The 14,880-nt window shown below is 41.3% G+C and overlaps 2 protein-coding genes across 7 annotated transcripts in view; both read left to right on the top strand.

Annotated features, from left to right (window-relative positions):
• Nucleotides 1-5,558, top strand: part of mast3a (microtubule associated serine/threonine kinase 3a) — a 30,440-nt gene extending 24,882 nt beyond the window's left edge. For all 6 annotated transcript variants that reach the window (XM_085388342.1, XM_085388338.1, XM_085388337.1 and 3 more), the window contains 4 exons: nucleotides 1,188-1,310; nucleotides 1,459-1,595; nucleotides 1,940-2,124; nucleotides 2,221-5,558. In XM_085388342.1, the coding sequence (XP_085244468.1) occupies nucleotides 1,188-1,310; nucleotides 1,459-1,595; nucleotides 1,940-2,124; nucleotides 2,221-3,071 (1,296 nt within the window). In that variant the 3' untranslated portion in view covers nucleotides 3,072-5,558. The remainder of the gene's footprint in view (nucleotides 1-1,187; nucleotides 1,311-1,458; nucleotides 1,596-1,939; nucleotides 2,125-2,220) is intronic.
• A 2,548-nt stretch (nucleotides 5,559-8,106) lies between these two features.
• The window catches only part of pik3r2 (phosphoinositide-3-kinase, regulatory subunit 2 (beta)), a 31,108-nt gene continuing 24,334 nt past the window's right edge, over nucleotides 8,107-14,880 (top strand). Inside the window, exon 1 of the mRNA XM_085389414.1 lies at nucleotides 8,107-8,353. The gene's annotated coding sequence lies outside the window, so the exon portion shown is untranslated. The remainder of the gene's footprint in view (nucleotides 8,354-14,880) is intronic.

The following is a 14,880-nucleotide window of genomic DNA, read 5'->3' as shown; positions in this document are numbered from 1 at the left end:
CTTATCTGGTACTGACTAGATTTATACTATATTGGGAATCAAAAGCATAGATGTTTAAATAACTTTATGGCCTCTTTTTCTGCGCTGGCCCTAAAAATGAGTGAAATCAGCAGCACCAAGCTCAGCAACATGCAAACACTGAGAGACTGTTTGCTAGTTTTTAGGTATGCGTAGGTATAATTTAAAACCAAATGACTCAAAATAGTTTCCAGCACATGGCAAAGAAATTGTGCCATCTGCTGGTTTCCTGTTGGAACATGTCAAACTTTTTCTTTTACTGAACTGAGGTTTTAAACAAAGCTTATGCAATTTGGTATGATTCGGTTTACATTCTCGTGATTTGACAACAGCTGCTTCACTCAACCAGAAAGCCAATAGTCAGACTCATAGAACCCCAAAAATTGACCCTCCTCACTCTTTTAAAAAAAAAAGCCTTTATAAAAGCTTCTTCATAGCCTTTCACTTTATAGGAGAACTCTGTGGTCATAATATGATGGACATGGTCAACAACAATACTCAGACAGGCTGCTGCATGTAAACGATGCTTAGTCAGTACTAAGAGGCCCAAGCAGCCAAAAAAATATTCCCCACACCATTACACCACACTGAACCGTTATTATAAGGCATGATGGATCGATGCTTTGTCAACCATCTGAACGTTGCAGCAGAAATTGAGACTCATCTCCCAACATTTTTCCAATCTTCTGTTGGCCAGTTTTGGTAAACCTGTGTGAATTGTAGCCTCAGTTTTCTGTTCAGGAACAGGAGTGGCACCCACTATGGTCTGCTTCAAGGTTCAGAGATGCTCTAATTAGATTCATATGAGTCTGTATATACCTTAACATTCACAAACGCTTGACTCTCATCTGGTCCTGAGGTGGGGTTGAAAATTTTAATTGTGCACTCACTGTCAGAGCCCTGAAGCTGTAGGACAAGCTGCCTGATGAAATCAAGTCAGCAGACTCAGCGACCTCTCTTAAATTTCTTCAAGAAGCATACCTTTATTTATGAAACCTTTATGCTGCCGTGATACTTTGTTGCTATACATGGCATTTTTTTCACACAACAAGTTTAAACTAAGTAAACCAAAAACACTAGTTTTACTAATTGCATAGGTGAAACGCAGCAACAGCCATTTAGATGGTTGCTTTACCAGTAATTGTGAGGTTGTGTCTGTTTGGATCTAGTGCGTTGAGGAGGGCAGTCCTGCACACGAGGCAGGATTGAGGGCAGGTGACCTCATCACTCACGTCAACGGAGAGTCGGTCCAGGGTCTCGTACACACTGAGGTGGTGGAGCTTTTGCTTAAGGTATGTGGATAACGTGTTTTGTTTCGGGGGTTTTTGTTGCTTTTTTAAAATGATCATTATAATGTATGGAAGATTAAAACTGTCAAATTAAAGAAAGAATTTAAATAGAAATTTCAATTTTTTATTTTATTTTATTTTTTTGCGACAGAGTGGCAACAAGGTGACCCTCCAAACCACTGCTCTGGAGAACACTTCTATCAAGGTTGGACCTGCTAGAAAAGCGAGCTACAAGGCCAAGATGGCCCGGCGGAGCAAAAAGAGCAAGAGGAAGGACGGACAAGACAGGTACACGGGCGAGAATGAAATCATATTGAAGAATTGGACGTTTTACTCCTCCTTGAAGCCTCATGTTAGATCTCAGATAAATAGCAGAGTTCCTATTTGCTGATTTTGCAATTATAAAGTCGGCAAATGGAAAAAAAAGGATTTTTTTTTTTCATTCTGCAAGTCTGATTCGTGCATTAAAAACCTTAAAGCCTCTGAAAAGCTTTTTGTAAGAGAGACGGAGTGATGCTCCTAGAGAAGCTTTGATTAGCATTACAGTAACACGAGTTGGCTCCTTGTCTCAGATGTAAATTATGTAAATTTGCTTTTTTACAATTTTTTTTTTTATTAATTTACTTTTGTAGCAGACGACGCAGCATCTTGAAGAAGCTGTCTAAGCATACACCGCCTCCACCCATGCAGAGCAGTCGTAGCTTCTCTTCGGGGTTCCACCAATCATCTAGTGACAGCCTCTCTGGCTCACCAACACAAAGCCTCTCTCCTGGGCCTTCAACACCTTGTCGCTCCCCAGCCCCTGACCACTCTGGAGGTGAGAGAAGAGGACAATCGTTCTTGTAGTGATGTAGTTGTCTCTTTCTGGAGGAAGTGTATCCACTAAATCTAAACTCTTTTTTTTTTTTGTTAGATTCAAGTTCTTCTCCTTGCTCCAGCTCTCCAAACTCGCCCGTACCGCAGGCTCGTCCCAGTTCTCTTCACGTCTTGGGTCGCTACACGAAAGCTGGTCGTTGCAAGTCCACCAGCAGCATCCCTCCTTCGCCTCTGGCCTGTATCCCACCACCCCAATCTCTTTCTCCTCAATGCTCGCCATCTAGCCTCCCAAGTCACCCCAAGTCCCTGCACAGTTTTCACGGCAAGACTTTGTCACCTCCTACAATCGCTCGTCATTCTGTGCGTCCTCGCAGCGCAGAACCGCCGCGCTCACCGCTGCTCAAGAGAGTTCAGTCAGCAGAGAAACTGACTGGTGACAAGATGACTGGGGGTTACCACGGAGATAGGAAGGCTTACAGCACCCGACGTCACACTATGGAGGTGCCCTTGTCTGAGGGAGAGGGGCTGGAGGACCTAGAGGGAGACAAAGCTACAGGGTTTGTTTGCGTAGGCGAGCACGGCCGCCAGGGCCTACACATTGGAGGGCAGAGAGGCCACCAGGACACAGCCAGCGGAGGCAGCGATCACCACCGCTCTGCTGCCTTGCCACAACAGCGCAGCACCAACAACCACTCAAAAGAGATGGTGGTGATGAGGAAGCTGGCTCTATCAGAGCGCAGAGACTCCTTCAAGAAACAGGAGGCGGTCCAGGAAGTGAACTTTGACGACTTGGAGGAGGCGGCTCTAAGCCCCACGCTTCCTGTCACACAGTCAAAGGCGTTCAAGGCATCCTGGATCAACTCGTCACAGTCGGAACCCAGCAGCAAGCTGGGATCACAGGGTACCACACCGCAGAAAACCAAGTCAAAAGACAAAGAAGGGCGTTAGTTGTTCAGTTCTATTTTGCAGGGATCAAAGGTCAGAGAAGATGAGGCTTTGACCTGCTATCGTACTTGCATTTAAAGGCCTTGCATGTGTCCAGAAAACTGTGACCAAGTCCCACATCATCACAGAAACAAAGAGTCTGCATTTCTCAGTACCACACGCATCCTCCAACACTGTTAACAGATTAATGACTGCCAAACGAAGTTTACTTCAGAGTTGCTCGATTTCTCTCTCGGTTCTCAAATCACTGTGGCGCCTCTAACGGATGTAATTATAAATATTTGTTGTTTTAAACGAAGAAACCTATTTATGACTTTTTAATGATTATTTGTTTTTGTTTTGTTGTTTTTTAATTTGTTTGTTTGTTTGTTTTTTAAGTTGCTATAAATGCCTCGGACGCTTCAGCTGTTCTAATTTTAGGAAGTGCACAGGAGAAAAGCCAGGCAACAACTTCTCAGTGTAGTCTTAGTAGGTGTGGAGGGAAAACAAAGATAATATTAGTCAATATTGCAATATTCATATGATTCTTTTTTTTTATACTGTTGTGTGTGTGTGTGCGTGCGTGTGTAACGGGATGTTGTTTCATATACAGACTGTAGTGCTCATCCTGCACTGTATATGCTAAAAAGTTCCATAACACGTTTTTTGCTGCCTCTCTGAAGAAATCTATCATGCGGATTGTGATCGTGACGATTCGGAGTCATTGTTTCTCGACGCAGGGCATGTACAAATCGGGACAAAAGGAAAAATAACAACATTGCAACAGTTGTCAGCTAAGCTGTGGCGCCAAAGCATGGTTTAGCTTAATAATAGGTACTGTAGTTGTACATAAGAAGCCTCATGTATGCTTGGGTCTACCGCCACTGGCTGTCCTGTTTTTTTTTTTTTTTTGTATCCGTGCTGCCACCCGTCTGTAAGTTGTTTAAATTATAACCTGATCAACACGCAGGTGTGTAGATAAAGCTTAGTGGCTACCTTCCCGGCTGCTGCATCCGACCTCCGATACCTTTGTGAACCTAACCTCCGTCCAGCTCCTTACAAGCGTAGTCTAGCAGAAGTGTTTGCACAAGTCATAGCTGCCGTGTAACAGTGAGAGTACATTTATATTTCAGGGTGATCTCTTTCTCTGTGGGATTCAGAAATTGTACAGTGGATGCAACAAACAAATCTGGCTCACTTGGCTGTTTTTTTTGTTTTGTTTTTTTATGTGTTTTATGGATGAATGTTTACATTTCAATGCAAATATGTGGGTGGACTTCAGTGGAATCTGTTAAATTATTGTATGGGGAAAAAAGAGAGGGAAGGCGCAGGAGAGGCAGACCTGAGGCCCTGGGTGGATGAAGGAATGATTCAGTGGTAATCTCCTTTTTGTATATTTTGATATGGAAACAGTCTTGTTGCAGTACTAATTACCTATGCTGTTGTATATCATATAAACAATGGTGGACCTTATAACAGCTATCAGTGAAATGTAAGGGTGGATGGACTCGTGTAAGATGTGAGTTAAGTGGCATGGCTTTAATCCCAAGTTGCGATTGACTGTAAAGAGTTGTGCATCTTTTACATCCCAGTAAATCTCCACGGTTTTACTCTGTTTGAGAGCTTGGAAGTTTTGTTGGATAGGCCTTGAATTCTTGAATTTGAGGCTTTCAGCTTTAAAAATTTGTTTTTACGGTGAGATATAAACAAATGGTATTTGGTTTTCCATTATGTACTCTTTAACTAGTTTTTACTTTAAAAAAAAAAATTCTAATCCTGTTCTTGTTTTTGTTTTGTTTTATTAGTAGTATTGTTTTACTCCCAAGAACTGTTTGGATTGGCAACTAAAAAAAATCAAACAAAGTGGTTAGAGAAGAGGAATTTGTTGATTGTTCCTCTTTTTGTGAAGGTTCACATCTATGTTTTGCAGTCAAGGGAGATTTAAATAAGGATTTCTCAAAGAATTTCAGCATATTGAACCTTGGATAAAGGTTATGTTGTGTGAATGAAAACGTAGACCTTTTTTCACTGTACTTTAGGGAGAAATGTGTGTATGTGCGTTTTATCACTAAATTTCTGATGCAATATACATTTTAATATGTTCTTAGTGTTGAATTGCTTTATTTTTCATTGTAGTATCCCATGACTTTTGTTGGGTCACCCTGTTAAACTTTTATAAATCAGGCACAGGTCTGAGCAGCAGCCCATTTTGCATCAAATGAAGCGTCAGAGTGAACTCCTTGTCTCTGATCGGCTTGTGCGTTCATGTGTATGACAAATTCACTGTAACAGCCCCCACCCTTCACATTTTTCACTTGTGTTTTTGTATTGGTGTGCCCCACCACCATCACCACTCAACCCCCTTGTCTCTACGTGGCAAACTGCCCTTTGTGAAATGCCTACCATGTGGGTATCTGGTGCAGACTGGTGTGACATTGTCTGTTATTCTCTTGTCTCAACAGTGCTTGAAATAAATGAATTTCCAGAGGACTGGAAAGTCCAAGACTACAAGACGTTGCACTTGTCATTTGTCCTCCTATAATAATATTTGCACATTTACAGTACTGTATCAAAAAAAATTATAGTTTTTCTTACTTCGTGCACCCTTTTCTTAATTATTTGCTTCCAAGGAGACAAACTTTCTTGTAATTCTTTAAGTGCTCTGGAGCAATAGTTCTCCATGATTTCTGAAGGTCTTTTCAAAGTTTTTGGGGGGGCGTTGGCTCCTTTTTTTAAAATCATTTTCAGTCCAGTCCTTGTACCCGACCATTTTAAAAGGAATTTTTTCTTTTTCCAATTTTAAAAAAAAAAAAAGAAAAAGAAAAAAAAAAGACCAGTGTTGTGTAGCTGAAAACTTTGAACATCTTAGCATGGTATGCAGCAGGTCCTTAAAACATTTGAGGAAACTGGACAGTGGGAGACAAAATAAGAAGCAGCAAATGGTAAAATGGTAAATGGCCTGTATTTATATAGCGCTTTACTAGTCCCTAAGGACCCCAAAGCGCTTTACATATCCAGTCATCCACCCATTCACGCACACATTCACACACTGGTGATGGCAAGCTACATTGTAGCCACAGCCACCCTGGGGTGCACTGACAGAGGCGAGGCTGCCGGACACTGGCGCCACCGGGCCCTCTGACCACCACCAGTAGGCAACGGGTGAAGTGTCTTGCCCAAGGACACAACGACCAAGACTGTCCAAGGCGGGGCTCGAACCGGCAACCTTCCGATTACAAGGCGAACTCCCAACTCTTGAGCCACGATCGCCCCGTGTAGTTAATCTACAAACTACAGCAGATGAACCTGAAAATCATGTCCTTAAAAATGGGGAAAAGATCCTCAAAGACCTGACACAGGACTCGGATACCTCTATCCCTTTTAGTTGATCCATCACTGTTCACTGAAACCTCATCAGAGGCTGTGTTAGAGATCAAAGTGATGGAATTATGAATGCAAAAAGGAGCCTCAGATTTTAATCAACCATTTGGAATGCATCTAATGAGCAACAGCTTCGTTTTCAAGCATGACAATGATCCCAAACATCCTGCCAATTACAGGTAGGAATCACCAGTATGCAACCAGCTGCCAGCGAGCTTGAATTGCGCTAATCTATAAAGACTCTTCACAGTCATGGCAGCATGTTGGCAATCTGCCTGTATTTATAAATTAGAAGTTTTTTGCAAGCCTCCAACAACCTTCATTTAGTGATTGCAGTCCGTCCAAGCCAGACAGCAACTCTTTTTTTTTTTTTTTTTTTTTTGAACATTAACAGTTTTTAATCAAACAAGTGAAACTGCAGTAGGTCCAGTGTTTCAACGAGTGCTTTGTTTCTGCAGAGAGAGGCCGAGGCCTTGGTCCACTCAACGGCTCCACGTTCTGGTTTCCCCACACTTCTCTGACTTCTCCGTCACAGAGTCCTTTACCAAACAAACACATGATAGTATCCGTCTGTACTGTGTCCAGCCAGTGTCACATTTAAAGAAAGAAAAGAAGAAGAAAAAAAAAAGCATGACATTTCCACCGTGTGATGATACAAGAACCTCGCCGTCTCATCTTGATTGCCAAGGCTGACAGATGCAACTCCAAACAGTCCTGTGAAAATCCAACCCCTGCTTTTTCCCCCTCCTCATCCTTTAAATACATCATCTCATACAGACAGCAAGGGTTTTTTTCCCCCTCTTTTCTTCCAGGAATTTTCTTCTCCCCCAAATCAGCAGTGCTTTGGAATTTGATCTTTGGATGGTAATCTGTGTCCATCAGGGTTCACGCCTCTCTTTGTGTGCAGATAAAATTCGTCTCTGGACACATTTTTGTTGCTGGTTAAAGTTCATCGTTCAGGCAAGTTGATGATGGGTACCCACTGGTCCATGCAGCGGCTCTCTCTGCAGAATCTGCAGACAGCAACTCTTTGTGGAAAGGTTGCCTTCTTTAAGGTGAGATGAGCCCTCTTGTTCATAAAATTTCCAGAGTATTTTCATTTATTTAATATCAATATCTGGTGTTCCTGTATGCAAGATATTGCAATGCCATACTGTATATATTTTTCCTCCACCCCTACTGCCAATGCAAAGTGAAAGTATCCCTAGGAAGAAAAGCAAATCAGTCATGGATTGGTCTCCCCAGAGCCCGGACCTCAAAATCATCGAAGCAGTGTGGGATCATCTAGACAGCCAACATCCAAAGAAGAGCTCTGAATCCTGGAGAACTATTCCTAAAGACTACTTCAAGAACTTACAAGAAAGCAGCTCAAGAGAGTCAAGGCTGTGCTGAAGAATAATTTACATTTGATGATGATCAAGTATTTTACGCTAATTGACACAATTGACGCACATGGATTTAGCGCGTGGTTCACCGCTTTCTTTTTTTCCACATGAACACATTTCTTTAGTTTAAATGCAGCTCAAAAAACACGATTTGGAGACTGTCTGCTTCAAATTTCCGTTTTGTTTTTTGTTTGTTTCTTTTTTTCGTCTCCGAGTCTATTCGGTGACCCCCTCACTGATGGTTCGGACGTTTCCGCTCACGTTCGTCACTTTCCGCGCACTCTTATATAGTTCCCACGCGCCCTCCTTCCCTGTACCGTGCTGAGCTGGAAAATGGCTGTGTGTTGGAGCAGGGAGTTATGAACGGGAAAAGAAAGAAAGAGCGAAAAGAAAGACGCGGAATTAAGAAGTGAACCAAAGGCTTGCTGGAAGTTTAGAGCTCACAGAGAAGCCGTCGTCTGCAGACAAGCCACCACTCGGAATCTTGTGTGCGACTTTTGCTCCGAACCCAAAAGTGCGAAGAGTCAAGAAATATCCGCGGTGAGTTTTTCCAAGTTATTGCACATTTCCAGTACGGCAGCCACTGTACTGGAAAATGGTGGAAGCGCTGCAAGTGTGCTCCACGCACGCAGCTTCACGTTGGTGACTTGTGTCCTACTTTTAAAGTTTAAAGGAGACCTACTTTTTTTGTCGCGCTCGTGTGCGTTTCTGTGCTCTTTGCGGTGAAATGTTAACTTTAATTCGCCCTCGCGCCACACTGCTCGGTGCTCGCGCTCGCTGACGTACAAATGCCGAGCAAGTTTTTTTTAAGCTGCTTCAAAGTTTAAACCGTTTTCCCTGGCTTATTTGTTGACGTGAAAACGATTAAAAATGACTTGTCAAGTTTGCCAGCATTAGTGCTAAAATATTCTGTAATGTCAGTGTCTCATTAGTACTGTTTAGTTGTATTTTAACGCTACTAAAAAGACCCATTTGCAATATATTTGCAGTGTACTCCCTGTGTATACCATTGCTAGTATGTGTTACTAGTGTCTTTACCTTGGCTGCAGACTATGGGAGGCCTAAAGTAGCTGAAGGCCTGACTAGATGCGTCTCTTACATCCCTGGTTTAAGGATTTGGCATCCATCGAGGAGTTAATGGAAATTGTGCCACTTGCATAATGAGACAAGCCACTCAACTGTGCTGAGACCCCGCACCCCCCTGTCTTGTAATTATGAATCGAGCATTATGCAACCAAATGTCAGTCCTCCATTATATGCTTTATCGGTGTGATGCATGACTTGTGGCTTTCATTCTTCTCTCAAATGTCTTGAAATGCTCTGAGTGACTGGCAGGGCTGTTGTATTTAAATGCCCCCCCACATACACACACACACACACACACACACACACAATAAAAAGAGAGGAAATAGTGGTGCTTCTTGAAATGCCGAGTGACACCTCTCAGAGGGGGTGAAGAAAACCTAAACTAGCCTCAAGTTCCAGCAGAGGCACTAAAGCTGTGGTTATTTTTGTTTGATGTCGAAGTTAAACTGAAATGGTCCTGTTTGATCAAAACAGCAGCAGAGTTCGTCTTTAAGGACAGTTTAGTCATGTCTCACCTGGAAATACTGCATATTCTGTGCTTTGTGGGGTTGTGATTTTTTTCTAACTTCCCAGAGACAATCATGAGTCTACTTAAAGTCCTAATCGATTACCCTCCCAACCACAACACACTGGACACAAATCTTATTGGTCACTTGCAATTATCTGGGACTTGTCCTTTTCTTTTTCCTGCAATCCAGGAATAACTTGCATTATTAAAACGTCTTTATTGTATCAGATTAAACAGATTCCTTTTAGAATTTGATTAGATTTGTTGTCATAAATGTGATATAGATGTAGACTGCAGTATGCTACCTGCATATTACCAATTTTTGGTCAAATGTAGTTGGTTATGAAAGGGTTTGGGAGATTTTTTTTTTTTCTTTGAGGAGTTGAGGAGGAGATAAAGGCACACATTATCTTGTTTGTGTCTGGTGTTTTCAAGTGATGCAGACTTTGCAGGTTTATCAGATTTGATTTCTTTGGTGAAGTGGAAATGTTTAAATCCATAATCTTGACCAGATGGATTGAAGTTATCGCTTCTGATAAATAGACCGAGTCCTCTTTAACTTTAGAGCCTTGCAGCATAGTTGACTTTCCTGAACAGTGCAGTCTTGGTGCTAAATAATCTAGCAGATGTTTCTATTTAGCAAAGTGAGCTTTTCGGCTTCATTTGCGACAGATAGAATTCAGGTGAACGAAACTGGAATCATAAAATTCGTAAGAACCAATTTTAGTCTGGAAAGTTAGTCTTTGCAGACTCCAGTGTTTTTGGCCCGTCCTATCTGCCTGTGGCGCAGCAGATTTTTCAGATCCATGTGGACAGATGGCCTGCGGCCAGACTGCATGCATGGTGGTTCTGTAGTCAGTACTTCCCCAGCAGCGCCGTGAAGTACCAAAACATGCATACACAAATACACTGTTTGTGCCCACATAAATGTCTGAACTTTTGGTTGCATTGTTGTGATTATGAAAGTTTTAAAGAGAAGAAATGATAGTAATGCTTATGAATAAAAAAAAAATCCCAGAACTTTGTCTGTGGAACAGGGAGTGATCTGTAATGTGACGTGTTAATCTTTTGTTTTGTTTGTTTTAAGCTTAGGGTGCATTCCTAAAATCCTAAACTCCTCAGCTGTTTTTAAAAAATAATTATTTGGTAGACAGGTTTCTCTTGCCACTTTCAGATGCAGTAGTAACTACTTTCTTTCTGGCCTACATGGATGTAATCAGTGTTTCCTTATTTTGGTGACATGGAGATGTGAGGGATCTTGCCAGTTAGCAACTGTTTGTTCACGCACAATCTCTCTAGTAGTTTTAGATGTGTTGTTAATTTTTGAGGAGCTTTTATTGCACTGCCCATTAAATTTCCTTTTTGTTTTCATTCTCTCAAGAAGATTAATACTGCAAAAAATCATAATCAGCAACATGGTGTTATACATCTGGTGTAACAGCTTAAAATGTCACACTGCACCACTGCTTGAGGGGGACTAAACCAGCTAAGGGACATGGACATGTGCACAAATGTTCAAAAAGATGGACCTTCTCAAAGTTAAGCTTCTTGAATGTAATAAACTCTCTCAGACATGACCACTGAGCTGTTCAGGTGAAAGTAGTAAGCTAAAAATGGCATATGGCAATGTTAGCCTCTTGGGTCTGTTATTTACCACAACTAAAATAACCTGATTACCTATTACATATATTTATTTACTGTGTTAAATAAAAAAGTTCTTAATCATCATGAAATCATAATTTTTCTTCGCTATGACTGAAGTGATCAAAATTTGCATTTTGAGTGTAAAGAAGCTCCCCAGCATCTAGATCTACATAGAAACTAATCTACCAGTTACAAACAGTGTAATTACTAATGATCTAACAATTATTACATATATTTAAATCACCATCATGGATCGGTCCTAAGGGAAAATTAGCTACAGTGATACTAGAGCTGGGCGATAGAACGATAACGATATGTATCGCGATATAACTTTTACTCGATAGAGAAATTAAGCTATCGCGATAGACCTCGCCGCTCTTGTCCTCAAAAAAAAAAAAAAAAAAGGTCAGCCAATCCAAATTAAGTAGCGCAGAGCCGAACCAATCACAGCTGCAGCGTCACGTCGCGTCACTTGTTACGTACAGCACAAGTGCCAAGCCGCACGTGTGTTTGTTTGGGAAGCAGCCAGCGGGTAATGGAGGAAATGAGTGTGCCGACTAGAAAAATCAACCGAGCGTGACCGAAGAGAAAACAGATGATGGTTCCAATGCCGGAGAGATTGTCAAACGGAAGAGCCATAGAAGTTCCGTAGTGTGAAGGTATTTCGGCTATTTCAAGTCTGACAAAAAACAGAGTAGCGTGCACTGTAAATTGTGCCGAAAGCAAGTCTGGAAATACAATAAACTGGTGCATGCGTCACACTGTGCGCCACGTTATTGTTTCTGTGAAATGAATTTCTACAATACTGTTACTGTTAATTCTACTCTCTGCAGTGTTTAAATGCTTACATATACACACAGTTACTGTCCCTCCACACTTACGACTCGGTTCTGCTTCTATGCCCCAGCTTTGTTTACTTTTTCCCACCGAGGCTTCTAGACTTCTGATTGGCCAACATTTAGGCACGGTTAGGAATCTAGCGCCACCTGCTGCTTTGGCATGTTCATAGCAGCGTTTTCCTTCATTTCTGCCTTTGTGTGGACGGGATTATTTTTTAAAACGAAAACGGAAAATCTCCGTTTTCAAAAATACCCGTGTACGTGTGGACGTAGCCTCAGTCTCTGACTGGAAGCGCTAATTCGTCATTCGGCTTTTGTCAGACTAAAGTAACTGTTAAAACTGTTTGAAAAGCTAAGCTATACAACAAGGAGAGATTGAGAATTTCCTTTTAGTTCTCAGTTTATTTGATATTGACAAAAGTTAGTCAGTTTTGTCTGTTCTTCTGTAAAACAAACTAAGATTTATTTTTAGAATTAATATTTTGTTTCTAAGTGGAACTGACAATTTAGTCTGTTTCGTTTGTTCTATTTTGAAACTTAAACGCTTTAGCGGCTGCCTTTTGTGTAGTTTGCAATATTTGCCTTTATTTATCTGAAAAAGTCTCATGTTCCTTAAGTACATCTACCCTGTTGAACTTATTATGGGAAATAAATATTTAAATAAAAACAAGCTGCTGATTATTTCACATTTTACTTGTGAGCAACGGCACATTTAAATCTTACAAATATAGTTATTTGGCTTATATCGTGATAGATATCGTTATCGCCTGAAATTAAAAAAACATATCGTGATATGAAAAAATCTCATATCGCCCAGCTCTAAGTGATACTCTACATGAACATTTCTATTTTAAATGTCATCCTCGAAATCACTTTCTCTTAATTGGCAAATTAGTCATCATGAACATCAAGTTTGTTTACTTTTGTTAAAACTGATGACCAAACCCAAAACAATGATAATAACATGAAAAAGATAAATATTTGTTCACATTTGAGTTTTGGCACATGCCTCTGCACTTGTATATAAACATTAGAAAAATTAGAAAAACAACCAGTAAATAAATAAAAGATTACATCTGTTTAAAATCCACTGATTCAGTTACACAAACCGATTTTACAAGTAATGATGATGTAAGATGTGTGGCATTTTGATCCTCGAGCAGTGTCAGTGATGCCTTTTAATAGCTTATTTGGCATTTTATATACGCATGCTGGTGCAACAAACAGGTCAGCACTGTGCTGGCTGACTAAACACATCATTTATTTTCTTTAGAAAGCAGACTTCAGTTTGTAGGTCTCGATTTAATCACACCAATAATAAATGCAATATATAAAATGTCAGTTACCAAAAAAAAAACCCACACAGTGAAAGACTAATAAATTATTAGTGACATGTTTTTAATAAGTATTTTATTTTATATTATTTATTGTATTTTTTTTAACTGTATCCCTCTCCCTGTGAACTCAGAAAAACAAACATCATCTCCTTTCATCCCATTGCACAGCTTCACTGTGACTCATGGAGTTTTCTCCAATCACACTTAGTCTGGAGTTTTTCCATGTTTTCTTTTACATCTTTCTCCCAGGGTAGCTGCACTTGATTTAAATCATCACTTCAATAAATATTACAAACAGTCATCACAGTTGCAAAGATGAAAAAAGTCAAAGGTGCTGGAAAAGGTGGAGTTGTTTAGGTCAGATGTTTTATCACTGCCTAGATACATTTTCTAATATTAGAACATTTCCTTGATTTGCCCGGTTTCTCTGGTGACTGGGGAGCACATGGCCAGAGCAGCAGCCAATCAGAGGCTGGGATTAGCTTTCCCTCTCTCTAGCAACAGTGAGTTACTCGCTGCCTATTCATTAATTATTTTCCTGTGGTCTTCCTCAGCCGTTTGGACTCTGCTGATAGCAAACTGCTCCGTCTCTCACTCTCTTTTCTCGCTGCTTTTTGCCGCTGTCTGCTCAGACTGAACGCAGAGTCTTAAAAAAAACGAATGGGTCCACAGACACTGAGCTTTCCAGCTGCTGTGCTGAACTGTGAGCTACTACAACACTGCCAGAGTAGGACAGGAACAGAGATGACTCCTCTCTCACCTTGTGCGACTTTTTCTTCTCTGGAACTAAATACTAAAAGAGGACTGGTGAATAAGAGCGCTCTGCCTTTTCCTCTGCCTCCTTTTCTTCTTGTTTTTGCTGCTTTACTGCAGCCGGACTCGGACTATAAAGAACTAAATTATTACAGCAACTGGAAAAACGGCTTGACTTTTTCGCTGGCTGAGGATCGGGAGGGGGGGTCAGTTGGAGGCAGGACTCTGTGTGTTTGGGGGGGAGTGGAGAGCAGGTGGAGAGAAGAGGGAGGGAGTTTAGGGTTGGGGGTGGGGGTGGGGGGGTAATGGTGGTGTGAGGATTGCGGGCTGTGGTTGGGTATGCCAGTGCCACGTGTCTAGCCTGGCACCTCTTGCTTCTCGACTCGAAGGATGTTGGACCGAGAGTCTGGCTGAGCCTGTCCGGCTTCCCTCTGAACCTAAAGTGGGGTGAGTTTTGCACTGTGCAGCGTTCTGTTATCACAGTAACTCTTGAACCTTTTTTATTAAAGACAACGTCCTTATTCACAAAGCTTTGCAGTGAATGTGCGTTCGCTTTCGGAATGTCGAGGGGGGTGGAGAGGATAATCTAGACTAAGGTTCAAAAGCATGCACTTTGGCATTCACGGCTGCAAACTGGACGTTTCGGTGAATTTTTTATGCTTTTACTCAACTGTATTTAAGCGTCTGCAGTACATTATTCAAAATACTGTCCATTTATGGACATTTATGAAACGCTGGTACAGCGTCGGGCCTCGCAAACCAGGCCTGTGGTTATTGAGATTTGGACGTTTTGGAAAATTGCCCCAAATGCCTTGTTACTGCCATACCACGATGAAACTTCTATCAGTCATTGTGCCACTTTCACCTTCACTCTCCACCTGCTTCTTTTCCTCTTTGACA

This window comes from Rhamphochromis longiceps, linkage group LG18 (genome assembly GCF_057381845.1).
Source record: "Rhamphochromis longiceps isolate RC_006_pf linkage group LG18, R_longiceps_female_GT1.1, whole genome shotgun sequence".
Lineage (NCBI taxonomy): Eukaryota > Metazoa > Chordata > Actinopteri > Cichliformes > Cichlidae > Rhamphochromis > Rhamphochromis longiceps.
This window is presented reverse-complemented; position numbering and strand designations above follow the sequence as displayed.